The sequence below is a fragment of the Mastigoproctus giganteus genome, chromosome 9, assembly GCF_048544385.1.
Source record: "Mastigoproctus giganteus isolate SK-2022 chromosome 9, ASM4854438v1, whole genome shotgun sequence".
Classification (NCBI taxonomy): domain Eukaryota; kingdom Metazoa; phylum Arthropoda; class Arachnida; order Uropygi; family Thelyphonidae; genus Mastigoproctus; species Mastigoproctus giganteus.
In genome coordinates, this window is record NC_143583.1 from 84,831,707 (window position 1) to 84,846,432 (window position 14,726).

The 14,726-nt window shown below is 38.8% G+C and overlaps 1 protein-coding gene across 1 annotated transcript in view; it reads right to left on the reverse strand.

Annotated features, from left to right (window-relative positions):
• Positions 1-524: 524 nt before the first annotated feature.
• Positions 525-14,726, reverse strand: part of LOC150080512 (alkylglycerol monooxygenase-like) — a 61,622-nt gene continuing 47,420 nt past the window's right edge. The window contains exons 9-11 of the mRNA XM_090381478.1: positions 9,717-9,833; positions 2,317-2,399; positions 525-802 (exon numbers count right to left, since the gene is read on the reverse strand). Of these exons, the coding sequence (XP_090237604.1) occupies positions 586-802; positions 2,317-2,399; positions 9,717-9,833 (417 nt within the window). The 3' untranslated portion in view covers positions 525-585. The remainder of the gene's footprint in view (positions 803-2,316; positions 2,400-9,716; positions 9,834-14,726) is intronic.

A 14,726-nucleotide genomic window follows, 5' to 3' on the forward strand; every position in this document is an offset into this window, starting at 1 on the left:
TCCGATCGATCTTCACTGGCCAGATACAAAATAAAGTGCCATCCCTGTATTTATTTTCAGTTTTGTACAATATACTATTGTACTGAGAGAGTTCTACATCTTTGAAAGGTTTCTATCTTAAAAGAAATCTTCACTGGTGATAATTAATGTGCTGGTTAGTGATAGTTTTTTTTTTTTTTGTTTTTTTTCAGAACCATGACTTATGATGACAAGAATACCATTTATATATCCCACAGTTGATACTGTCATCCATAATTTTGGTTTAATGGGAAAGTTATCATTTACCTCTTCCTTTCCTCCTTGTAATGAAGATTTTTCTAAGTGGGAAAGCAGATGTACATGATAGGGCTTCGTGGATTTAAGTAGATTTAATCCGGGAATTAAAGGTACGATGACTGTCGAAGAGTAGTTCGATAATTTGAAAATACAGTACATATCTTATGTTTAAAAGGAACATCACAGGTTCTAGGGCTGAAGAGAATCACAATTTATGGTGTTGAAGGGGGAACATTTGTAAACATAAAGATAGTGTATGATTTTAATTATCTGCGTATTATCAACGAAAAGAACACTTTTAAGTTTGCATTACGAGTACAGTTTTCTTGATTTCTTATGAACTCTAAATGTTATTGGCAGAAAAGCAATAATCGTCCAGTATACCGATGTTGCAAAAAATATTCCTCTATAGACAGCCATGGTAACAATGCGCATTTGGCCAAGCTTGGAGAGTTCTTCATAGGTGCACAGATCCACAACGAAGTACAAGGGACAACGAATCACTTCCATTAAGACTGCATATGCACTAATAGGAAGAAATGCATTAGGTTAGCATTTTTAAAATATTAAGGAAAGCAAAATTACTGAAAAGTAATTCACTATCCATTTACAAATTAGTGTAGGTCAATGATTTAAACCTTAACTTAAAACGTAGTAAATTTCAAAATAAAACCCTGTAATTGATGTATATGTTAATCTTCGCTTGCCCTCTAATTTATTTATTTATTATTTTATTTTATTATATATTTATTATTATTTTTTTGAAGTCACTCGTCATTGACAGACTGTATGCTAGCGCCATTGCAGTATGTTGTGTGTAGAATCATGATTGTGAAAAACGATTTTGATGAATCATGTTAACTGAACACATTTGAAGCTGATTTTTACTGTCATCTTGGCAAAAAATTCCGTTATATTTATTTCGAAAATTTTGGTATTTATAGAAATAGCCAGACCAGTTTGAAAACACGAAATAGAAACACTTCTATTCATTATACGCAGTTCACTTTACTGGTATCGCTTGTATTATAGAATATCAAAAATTCCTGTAAAATTGTCGCATAAAAAAACTATAAGAAAACCGTAAAGTTATTGTATTAATTTAATTTTATTTCATTGGCAGAGCTGTAATGCTAGCGCCATTGCGATATGTCGTGATTGAAATCATTATTGGAAAAAAACATTTTGATAAATTTTGTTACCTGAACACATTTGAGCCAGATTTTATGCTATCATTTTGGCAAATATTCCATTATATTTTATGAACATTTTGGCATTAAAAAAAAATAAAAATAAAAATAAAGCTGAGACCCGTTTGAAAACATGATTAAGAAACATTCTTATTCATTACACGCAGTTCACTTTACTGGTCTTGTTTATATTACAGAATATCAAAAAAGTCCTGTAAAATTATCACACATTAAAAACCTATAATTTTAATTTCAGTTGTTGGTGGTGATGAAAGGCTCACTTCAGATTCATCACTTGTTGGCTTGCCCGACAAGTCGTGAACCATCAAAATCACATTAATTTTGAATTTTAACAATTATTATTATTATCAGTATCAATACAGGGTTGTCCTCGTGGATAGCACAGTTGGTAGAATCGCCGTCCTCCTCTCCACACAGGGTGGAAAAAACCCAAGTTCGAGTCCTATCGATGACGTGAGAAATTTTTATGGGTCTTTTTCACAATGTGGCTGAGTTAGTTGGTCTCGGGCGAGGTTAGCATGGTTTTCTCTCCCGGAAAATCGGGTTTTATTGTCCAGCAAACAGAAATTTACAGACATTATATAACGAGCAACACGGCCTTAGTCACTGATGCTCCTACAACAACAACAATTCAGAATTGTAACTGAACTTGGTTTTTCCGCAGGTAATTTATAAATGTTTGCAATTTCATGTATCAAAGAAAACAATGGTTTTAAGTATAGAGAAAGCGAACAAAAAACTTCAATGCAGTTCCACAAGACAACAGTGTGAATGCTACTGAGCAATTTACAGTGTGATTTGAAGGCTTAATGATAAGAAATAGTATTACCTGTTTTCCAGATGCAGTCCTATGGTAATCAGCGACAGAGCAATATAACAACTACACCAAGCAATCACCCAAGAAGAGAGCATCTGAAAGATAGTTTTATAAATAGAAAGAGTAATTTTATTTTGACAACAACGGCAGCGAATCTATGAAAGCAATCTTTAATGAATTTATTAGCAAATTTTGAAATTTAAACTTCGAATTAAAACACAGTAAATTTCAATGAAACGCTGTAATTGCAATTATATTCGAAATTAATAAGTTTAATCACTTTAAATATTAGATGTTTACTATTTAGCGTACATATATTACTACAATGAAAAAGCTATATAATTCATATGATGGATATTCAGAAAGTAGTACGTATAAAATAAACAGGAGAATGGCCAAAATATCAATTTCATAAGTGTATGCGAATAGTAAAATTTTCACCAGTCTTCATCTAGGAGACGAAGAATGCAAGGAAATGTAATCCATGTTTAAGGATTGTTTCGAATAAATGTTTTGAAGAAGAAGATGAGGTGGTCGAAGCTATACTTTGAAGAAGATGAGGTGGTAGAGGGTATATTATGCGGCTACTAAATTATGACATCTTGAAAATGGATAAGTTTTTCGATATTCTGATGTTTATTGATTAATTAGCATAATAAATTCTCTTTAATGAAAGTTTCAATTGTTTCGTTAGCTTATTTTTGAATTTAGCTACGGATTTATATGAAGGACGTTTGAAAAGTTAGTGGCCTGAGCATGAAGGGTTTATTAGAGTCTGGTAACATGTATCTTTCAATATAGTCCCCTTTGGAATGAATACACTTTTGCCACCGATGCTGCAAGGCGTTGATTCCATCTGAGAAGAAAGTTTTCTTTTGGGCCCCAGGAATGTGTATCCATTGCAGTAATGACGTCACTGTTTGTGGGGAAATGATGCCAAACAGGTTTTTTTTTTTTTTTTTTTTCATTTAGGAAATAGGTAGAGGTCGATGGTGCTAAATTTGGTGAATAATGGGGGATGGTCCAAGATTTCAAAGCCACATTCCTGCAGTGCAGCCATGGCTATGACAAACTTGTGAGCAAGCACGTTGTCCCGATGGAATTTGCTGAGTTTTCCTCGGTGTTTGTTTTTGATATTTACACGCAAATATCTCACAAGGTCTGTGTATTATATCTCTGTGCCTGTCTGACCTTTCTGAAGCTAATCCAATAGCACTACTCCATCAGCATCCCAAAAAAACCCCGATAATATCACCTTGCCAGCACAAGGAATCGACTTAGCTTTCTTTGGAGGGGGAGAAGAGCTGTGTTTCCGCTGCTTGGCCTGTTCCTGCTGTCTCTGGCTGAAAGTGATGGACCCATGTCTCATCCATGGTCCCAAATCTTGCCAGAAATTTGTTGGATCTGCTTGAAAACGACGCAAATGTTCACTTGACTTTACAACTTTTGTGTGTTTTTGATCTTCTGTCAATGGATCACAGCAACAGATACAGTAACTTTGAGACCCATCGTGCTGCTGACTCCGTTTTTTCATAGCGAGAACCTCTGTTATTATATGGTATACACATTCAGATGAGATGACCCAAGACGCTGGCAATGTTCCGAACTGTCACTCGTCGATCATTCATCACCATGTCAGCACACCAGGTTATGCACACTGTCAATAACTTCTAGAATGATGGAATGCAGAGCCTCCACACCATGGGTTGTCTTCTATGCTCCCTCCCGCATTTAAATTCTGCTGCCCATTTCTTAACCATAGGATACAAAGAAGCATCCTGCCCCAGTGTTGTAAACATATCCTCTTGAATTTCCTTTGGCGGTATTCCCTTTTTACTCAAATATTAGATGACGGCTCAGTAACTGATTTTGTCCATCTTTCCTCATTCACACAACTTTGTTGACTTTAGAATCTGCAGACTCGAAAACAACCCAATGTGTGCATGTGGCTCTGTGGAGACCTGGGGACACCAAATGTATGACTGCGAATTTTATGAAGATCTTCGTGTTGAATTAATCATCCAAGTGCGCCTTAATCCCAAAAACCGGGAACACTACTTACTGGAAGCTGAAGCCTCATATATAGCGTTCACCAAGTTTGCCCAGAACCTGTATGCTAGACGCTTGACCATTCCTCTGCCTGCAAACTTCAAATAGATGTGTCAAACAAAGCTTCTCAGAGACCCCCAACCAGATGTCAGGTTTGACTGCTTGATCCTTCATGCAAGACAAAACTGGAACTCTTATGAGAAGTGAGAAAACTCCACTTCCCAGAACATTGACTACCGGACGGGACAACAGTCCCATGAATGACTCCCAACTGTGACATTTTGCACAACCTGTTCAGTCAAACCAACATTGGATCGCCTCTGCTGGGCCTCAAGTTTTTCTGGATGGTGCGGACCTGACCCTGCGGTCTGGTTTGCTCCCACCCATGCACACAGGCCACATTGGCAACCTGAGCCAGCTCTCTTGTCTGGCTCACTGTCTCACCTCTTCCTGGCAGGTGGGGGGAGGGGACAGTAAACTGTCCCCTCCCCACCCTGCCACCCTATTTCTTCCCTCTGGTGGGGCATGGGCATGCCCCACTGTAAACTGGAGTTGCCTTCCCTTTCAGCTCCATATTTCTGTCTATTTGCCCCCCAGTCTTCAGCCTTCACCCCGCTCTATCTGATAGCAACGTGAACACGCCCCACACAATCTAAAATCACCAATCTAAATTAATTTTGCCCAACATTTTGGACTTCTAGCGCTCCCCGCGACGCGTACGCTATTTTTTTTTTTTTTTTTTTTTTTTAAGGTCCTAGCCACTGAAATCTTAGGAAATTAGGTGGCAGGACCTGCCAGAGTGAACTATATACTAGTGGGTACCTGGTCTGCCTCCACGGGGCTAAAGTGGGACAACGTCGGGCCTCAGTAGGGGTCTGGCGGCTAAATGACCAGATGAACAACGGTACAAGGCATCAAATATATACAAAGTCCATACACTTTTAAATCTCTGGCTTTTCCAGTCGACTGGTTCACCCACAATGTAAACTACGCGGAGATGGGGGAAACCCCTGGTGCCGCTTGACCCTAAACACACTTTACACTTTAGAATCTGCAATTAAAAAAATATGTTATTGAAACTGCATGAAACTTAGTGCATTATTATTTGAAGCGTTATATATTATAGTAATAGTAACAGTAATTGTATTTGCCATATAGTGCAAGGAAGCCACAGGCTTTTGCTGCACTGGAAAAAAAATTATATGCTTCCTTTGAATTTATTTAAACTATCAACCTTAACTACCTGTGAGGGCAGCTTGTTCCAGAAATCAACGACTCGCTGGCTAAAAGAAAAATTCTTAAATATAATCTAAACCTCAAGCCCTGTAATTTTGAATTTATGATCCCTAGTTCTGGAATTGTTTAGAACAGTGACAATTCCACCTTCATTCATTTTATGATCTCTTTCAGAGACATAAACCTCAATCAGGTCACCTCTGAGGTGTCTGGTTGCCAAGCTCTGTAGCCCACATAATCGGAGTCTACTCATACGGTCTTATTTCTGCTGATCTCACCATTCGAGTTGCCCGTCTTTGGACTCTTTCAAGAAGCTCGATGTCTTGTTTTCAGATGAGGTCTCCGTACTTGAACACAGTATTTCAAACGTGGTCTTACAATTGCCTCATACAGTGGGATTATGATTTCCCTATCTCTACAGGATAGCGTTCGATAAATCATTGATAGGACACCATGGGCTTTCCTGGCTGCCTGTTTACACTCTTCGTAAAAATTCACATCTGCCCGTATTGTAACTCCCAGATCCCTTTCCTCCTTCACACGCTGTTTTCAAAGCCCTCTCGTAAATTACAACTTAATATTCATAGCGCCTTCATTATCGCTAATGTAGGTATGAACAAAAAGATGTCCCTGCTGACAAGAACAGGAAATGGTGTAATAATTATAGGTGGGTAAAGAACGCAAATAATTATTGTTAAGAAAGATTGAAGAAGTAAAATTTCCTAATTACTTTCCTGTTTTTGAATTTCAGTTGTGCAGAACACACCAAATGGTTGGAACTATGGCTCACTCAGAGGGAGAAATACGCATCTATGAACTCGCTTTTTTTTCTCGGTCGGTTGAGAAAAAACAATGTGGCGTCACAGGAGAGTGCACTTTATTCATTCACAACCCCTTTGTAAAGTATGTAACTTCAATTTATTCAACAATTTATTTTATAAATTATACACTCATTTCACTTAATGATATATTGCAGCAAGCATGTCTTTTATCCCATTACGCTATTAATTGGCTGAAACAACCCTCAAAGGAAAAAGAATTTTTTTAACCTATTTACATTAGAACTTTAGAATATTCCTACAGGACCAATCAAAACGCTAAGTTATGAAAGAGTAAAAATTAAGTATTTCCTGAAAATCAAAACAGTTGGAGTAGAATATTCACTAAACAACACTGGTTCTAATGATTGAAAATGACCATAAAAACGGTATACAACTAAACAAGCTAAAAGAAAAACTAATTCGAACATAGTTTTTATTTAAAGAGAAATTATACAGATTTCAAACGAAAAAAATAGTCACTTTTTTAACCATACTAGTCGCAACTCAGAAAAGGGTGAAAATTTGTGCTAATTTCTTCTCATTCAGAATAACAAAATCGTTGTGGATGGCTTAGCGAATATAATCATCATTCTCGGAAGGGAGCAGAAAAGGTTTGGGTTTGAATCTCGTCAATGGTGCTAGGACATCTTTTCCTCCTCACACTGGCTGGAAAAGACCCGAGTTCGAGTCCCATCAACGACTTGAGGAATTCTTATGCTCCTTTTTCACAACGTGGCTGAGTTAGTCGGTCTCAGGGGGGGAGCATGGTTTTCCTCCCGGAAACTAGGGTTTTTCGTCCAGAAAACAGAAAATGGGCCTCAGAACACACGCAATTTACAGAAAATACAGACGGAGTATTATGGCCTTAGTTGCCGATGCTCCTAAAAAACAGCGCACGCACACATGCTTTGTCGTCTGCTGTGAGGATAGCTATTTGTTAAACTAATAACATCATGGGAAGTTCGGAGTTTTAATTCGGAGAAACAATTCAAATGTGGGAGAACCTCAGTGCGTGATTAAGAAATCCCAGGATGCCCCATAGCTGCTATAACAGAAGAGTGTTGCAAAAGTTGAGGCATTAATCCTGAAATATCGCCGTATTAGCGTAAAAGAACTAGATATAGACCTTCAAACTAGTGTAGGGTCTTTGCAGATATAATCCATCAGCAGTTGCATATGAGTAAGGTGAGGTGCTAGATGGGTTCCCAGACTTCTGACCCATTACCAGAAGAAGGAAAGGGCACAACGTGCACATGACATGTCGATGTGCTTAATCCTGCTTAATCCATCCCCCGACCTTGGATTTCCTCTTCTTATTTCCTGCTTTGAAGTCCTTTTTCGTGGAAAACACTTTGCTGCTGATGATGAGGTGATTTCTGCTGCCGAGTCTTGGTTTGAAGAGGACTTCTACAAAACTGACTTGCGGTAGTGTACTGAGAGGCGGAAAAATGTGTCATTTTTTCTGGTGATTATGTTAAAAAGGTGTAATACATGGTGTTTGTTTCAGCACTCTATCACAACTACTTCTGGGTGAATACAAATTTTTTTGAATACCCCTCGTATATTGTGATTTTCATATATTATGATGATCTGGCAATTTCTTTCTTTTTTTTCCCCTCATTTCTAAAAGACGTACAGTAAACGCGTTTTCTTTTGTTTTTTTATTATTAAAAACTTGAATTAAAATTTCAATTGATTCAGAATTCAGTCGATTTAAGTTAAGTTGAAATTTAAAAGTAAAACCACAAAGGAAACAAATTAAATTTAAAAATAAAAATAGAAAGAAAATAAATGGACAGAAACAAAGACGAAATTTAAACTCTAGGACAACCCCCCCCCCCCATTTTTTTTCAGTGTAAGAAAGAGAAAGCACTCAACTCTGAAATCAATTTTTTTAAGGTTAATCCAAGAAATAAAAATAAATGGAAAAAACTTAAGAGCAAAGGCGTCACACAAAATCACGCTTCTCATTTTCCAGAAAAATTATGAAATAATATTACAGTCAGAATGAATGTTTCAGCGTAATTTTTGAATGAAATTAAAACCAACTCACTCAGTCAAAATAAAAGATGACATAAAGAAAATAAAGATTACAGAAAATCAACAGAGTTCAGTTCAAAAAGCACATACGAATAATTATAGTTTCAGAGGTATGTATGCATTAGTATGCAGTCTGTATGTATACTGTATATGTAGTCTTGGGAAATTATGGCAAGAGATCGTCGTTTGACCCTCAGAAAGATGGTTGATGAGTTGGAAATGAATAAGGAGGCGATCCGTCAAATTGAAGATTTGGGGAAAAGGAAGGTCTGTGCAAAATTTGGGCTGCACAACTTCGCGGATGAGCAAAAGCAACGAAGAGTGTCATCATGTGAAGATTTCATCTAGACTTGTCAAGACAATTCTAATTTCCTCGGCTGTGTTGTCACTGGAGATGATTATTGGTTGTTTCAGTACGACTGAAACAACCAACAATCATCTCCAGGTCGGAGCGGGCAGTGGACTTCAGAATCATCTCCAAGACCCAAAACGCTTCGTTTACTGAAGTCCAAGATGATGTTGATCGTGCTTTTGACAAACAGGGTATATTCACAAAGAATTTGTACTGGAAGGGGAGAGAGTCAGTACTGCTCTATGTACAGCTGCTTCAAAGACTACTAAAACACATTTCTCGGGTGAGCCGCAATTTCGAGAGAAAGGCAGTTGGTTCCTGCTGCACGGCAGTGCTCCCGCCCATTCCACACTAGTGAAGGAATTTCTGGCGAAACATCAACCATCCACCTTATTCTCCCAATCAGACTTCTTCCTCTTTTCCAAGGGGAAAATTGCCCTCAAAGGAAAAAGATTTCAGGATTTTGAGGATATAAAGAAAAACTCAACCGTCGAACGGAACATCATTTTTTTGAAAGCCTTTGCTGACGCTTTTCAGAAACTTTTTGAACGATGTAATAAGTGCATTCAGTCAGGCGGCGATTATTTTAAATAAAAATAAAATCGTTTTTGAGCTCCTTGTGTTCTTTATATTGTACCAGTCCAGTAACTTTATTGCCACATCTCGTATGTAAATGATAACACAAACACATAACTTTACATCTGTGGTAAGTTCGAATACTATATCCCTACAGTCCAGTTCATTGTGGGAGTGTAAGATTCTTAACTGAAATGCTTTGTATCAGCATTAACGAAGCTCTGTAACGTAATCGGAGATGAAACCAAGCTAGTCCGAAATTCTTAAATATCGTTTTTATTTTTCAGTTAACACTTAAAATGTGCCTTAAAGATGATAAATCAGAAAGTAATGTTTACCTGAAAGTTGAAGATCATCTCAAAGTATCCAGGAAGAAGAACAAAAAAATTTATGAGGATGTAAATTTTTCGCCACTGTGGAATTGTCGGATCGTACTTTTTTTCTCCTGGTTCAGGCTGTAAAAGATTATACACAGATCGTACATCATTCATTTGATTAATGATCATTAATAATTTGTATATTCTGATAAATATCTCATGACTCTGATGAGTATAATAAGGAACTGTACAGGGAAATAGAGTGGGCCAGTAAATCAGAGAGTCTTATAATGGGGGGGGGGTTTAATTTCCCAGATATTGACTGGAATTTGGGGGCTGGTTACTCACACACTAGCAGGGCTTTTGTGGATTTATTGGATGATTGTTTTCTACATCAGCATGTTCGGGAGGCAACTAGAGGGAGTAATACTCTTGATTTGATTATCAGTAGTGATTCTTCATGCATTAAGAATCTGCAGATAAATGAACCACTAGGTGGCAGTGATCACAGTGTGCTGAAGTGGGATTTACTCAAAGAGGTTTACCTGAAAGATGGTAAATTCTTTCAAGGTTTAGGCCAAAATGGATGTCAGATCAACTAATGAGGCATATGCCAGAGAAGAAAAATGCATGGGATACTTACAAATTAACACATGACACAGAAGCCTATGATAGATACAAGTTGATATGCAACCAAGTTACAAAGGAGGTTAGGCAGGCGAAGGCAGATTACGAGAAATCCTTGGCAAGGGATGCAAAGAAAAACAGCAAAGAGTTCTTTACTTATGTAAAATCTAGAAGAAAGGGGATGAATCAGATTGGTCCACTTGATATTGATGGATCAACTGTTGATGATCCTGCTCAGGTAGCTAACAAACTAAATGAATATTTTGCCTCGACATTCACACATGAGGAGTTATTCAGCGAGGGGAATGCCAGAGGTGTATTCAACTCTGGCAGTAAGCTACAGAATCTTGTAATAACTGAGAGTAAAGTGGAGGAGAAATTGTTGAAGATAAATACAAGAAAGGCACCTGGAGTGGATGGGATCTATCCAGTTATATTAAAGGAGGCAGCAAAGGAATTAAGCAAACCCTTAGCTATAATTATGAGAGCTTCCTTGGACTCAGGGGAGGTACCCATGGACTGGAAATGTGCAAATGTGACCCCAATTCACAAAGGAGGATCAAAGGCTGACACAAGTAATTATAGACCTGTGAGCTTAACTTCTGTTCCAGGAAAATTAATGGAGGCACTTGTTAAAGAAGCACTGCAGGATCATTTAGACAAGACTTCAGTTATAGCTCAGACACAGCATGGTTTTGTTAAGGGGAAGTCTTGCCTGACCAACTTGATTGGATACTATGATGCAGTCACAAAAGAACTGGATGCAGGGAATAACTTTGATATTATATACTTGGATCTTAGAAAGGCTTTTGATACTGTTGCACATGGAAGACTGCTGCACAAATTAGAGCAGTGTGGCATTGGAGGCAAATTGCTGCTATGGATAAAGGGGTGGTTGAGGGGGAGAAGACAGAGAGTGGTAATCAATGGACACTGCTCATCGTGGACTAATGTTATTAGTGGAGTCCCTCAGGGCTCAGTGTTGGGTCCATTATTGTTTTCTGTATTTATAAATGATATTGATGATGGTATATCAAGCTTAATGTCCAAGTTTGCAGATGATACAAAGGTTGGCAGGGTTGTCAAGGACACTACTGACACTATGCTGCTGCAACAGGATCTGGAAAGGTTGAGCAGATGGGCTGAGAGGTGGCAAATGAAGTTTAACATTGACAAATGTAAAGTACTACACATGGGAAACAGCAACCCCAGAGCAACGTATCAACTCTGTGATACTACACTGACAGTGGTAGAGAATGAAAGAGACTTGGGGGTGGTTGTGCAGGCAGATATGAAGTTCTCTGAGCAGTGCAGACGGGCTGCAAGAGTAGCTCATGGAGTATTGTCAATGATATACAGGAATTTTTCCAGCAGGGATTTAGCATTTTTTTTTTAGCATTAGTAGAGGCATTTGATGCAAGAAAGCAAGCTTATGCAGCATCAGCCAAAAAAAAAAAAAAAAAACCGACTTCCACTTCACCCCTCTGTTCGTTCAAAATACCTGTCCAGCTGAGCCTTAAACTTATTTAGGCTATCAACCTCCACCACAAGGGATGGCAGTCTGTTCCACCACCCAACCACCCGCTGGCTAAAGGCAAATTTCCGCACGTCTATCCTACATCTGTCTTTCCTCAATTTGAATTTATGCCCTCTCAGGTGATTTTTCTGAGCTAGAGGAAGAATCCCATCAGCATTGAGCATGCTTAAACCATTCAAGGCTTTATACACCTCTATCAGATCACCTCGCTGGTGCCTAGTCTCCAGACGCTGTAATTTGCAAAACTTAAGCCTTTCTTCGTAAGAGCACCCCTTTGTTCCATTCACTAATCTTGTTGCCCTTCTCTGTACTCGTTCCAGCAGCTCTACATCCTTCTTGAAATGAGGCCTCCAGACCTGTATACAGTACTCTAGGTGTGGCCTGACCATTGCCTTATACAATGGAATAATCACCTCCTTATCCCTACTGGAAAAATTCCTGTATATCATTGACAATACTCCATGAGCTACTCTTGCAGCCCGTCTGCACTGCTCAGAGAACTTTATATCTGCCTGCACAATCACCCCCAAGTCCCTTTCATTCTCTACCACTGTCAGTGTAGTACCACAGAGTTGATACGTTGCTCTGGGGTTGCTTTTTCCCATGTGTAGTACTTTACATTTGTCAATGTTAAACTTCATTTGCCACCTCTCAGCCCATCTGCTCAACCTTTCCAGATCCTGTTGCAGCAGCATAGTGTCAGTAGTGTCCTTGACAACCCTGCCAACCTTTGTATCATCTGCAAACTTGGACATTAAGCTTGATATACCATCATCAATATCATTTATAAATACAGAAAACAATAATGGACCCAACACTGAGCCCTGAGGGACTCCACTAATAACATTAGTCCACGATGAGCAGTGTCCATTGATTACCACTCTCTGTCTTCTCCCCCTCAACCACCCCTTCATCCATAGCAGCAATTTGCCTCCAATGTCACACTGCTCCAATTTGTGTAGCAGTCTTCCATGTGCAACAGTATCAAAAGCCTTTCTAAGATCCAAGTATATAATATCAAAGTTATTCCCTGCATCCAGTTCTTTTGTGACTGCATCATAGTATCCAATCATGTTGGTCAGGCAAGACTTCCCCTTAACAAAACCATGCTGTGTCTGAGCTATAACTGAAGTCTTGTCTAAATGATCCTGCAGTGCTTCTTTAACCAGTGCCTCCATTAATTTTCCTGGAACAGAAGTTAAGCTCACAGGTCTATAATTACTTGTGTCAGCCTTTGATCCTCCTTTGTGAATTGGGGTCATATTTGCACATTTCCAGTCTATGGATACCTCCCCTGAGTCCAAGGAAGCTCTCATAATTATGACTAAGGGTTTGCTTACTTCCTTTGCTGCCTCCTTTAATATAACTGGATAGATCCCATCCACTCCAGGTGCCTTTCTTGTATTTATCTTCAACAATTTCTCCTCCACTTTACTCTCAGTTATTACAAGATTCTGTAGCTTACTGCCAGAGTTGAATACACCTCTGGCATTCCCCTCGCTGAATAACTCCTCATGTGTGAATGTCGAGGCAAAATATTCATTTAGTTTGTTAGCTACCTGAGCAGGATCATCAACAGTTGACCCATCAATATCAAGTGGACCAATCTGATTCATCCCCTTCCTTCTAGAGTTTACATAAGTAAAGAACTCTTTGCTGTTTTTCTTTGCATCCCTTGCCAAAGATTTCTCATAATCTGCCTTCGCCTGCCTAACCTCCTTTGTAACTTGGTTGCATATCAACTTGTATCTATCATAGGCTTCTGTGTCATGTGTTAATCTGTATGTATCCCATGCATTTTTCTTCTCTGCCATATGCCTCATTAGTTCATCTGACATCCATTTTGGCCTAAACCTTGAACAATATTTCTTAGTTGATATGTAAAGCCTAGTAGCTTCCAAGATAAGTTCTTTGAATGCTTCCCATTTTGAATTTGCTGTTGGTAACATCATCAGTTGGTCCCACTGTATAGAATTTAAATACTGTCTCAGTCCATCGTAGTCGCCTTTACAGAAGCAATAACCCTTCCCTTTACCCCTAATGGTAGTTACCTCTTTCAGTAAATCCTACTTCAGCACACTGTGATCACTGCCACCTAGTGGTTCATTTATCTGCAGATTCTTAATGCATGAAGAATCACTGCTGATAATCAAATCAAGAGTATTACTCCCTCTAGTTGCCTCCCGAACATGCTGATGTAGAAAACAATCATCCAATAAATCCACAAAAGCCCTGCTAGTGTGTGAGTAACCAGCCCCCAAATTCCAGTCAATATCTGGGAAATTAAAATCTCCCATTATAAGACACTCTGATTTACTGACCCACTCTATTTCCCTGTACAGTTCCTTATTATACTCATCAAAGTCATTAGGCCTATAGCACACTCCTACTCTCAATTTTGATCTCCCAATGCTTATGTCACACCAAACTGACTCAACACTGCACTGTCCAGCGATGTCGACTGGCTTCACTTTCTTGGTTTTTATGTGTTTCTTAACTAATAGCATAACCCCTCCCCCCTTCCTATCCTGTCTATCCTTTCTGTAGACGTTGTACTCCCCAAATTGCAGTTCTGCATCCCTTATATCTGTGTGACACCACGTCTCTGATATCCCAACAATATCTGCCTTTGATGTTTTGAGCAATACCTCAAATTCATCAAATTTATTTACTAAACTCCTAGCATTGGTGTACACGCAAGTATACCTGCACCTGTTTCTATTCTTAGCTACCCTAACACAACCCATGTGTTTACTTGTACCACAATGGCTCCCAGCAGTCTCTGAAATACCATGCATCTTGTTTTTCAGGCTTCTGCTCATTCTAATAGAAGCAGTGCAAGAATCTCTTTCACCTCTGCCAGTGGC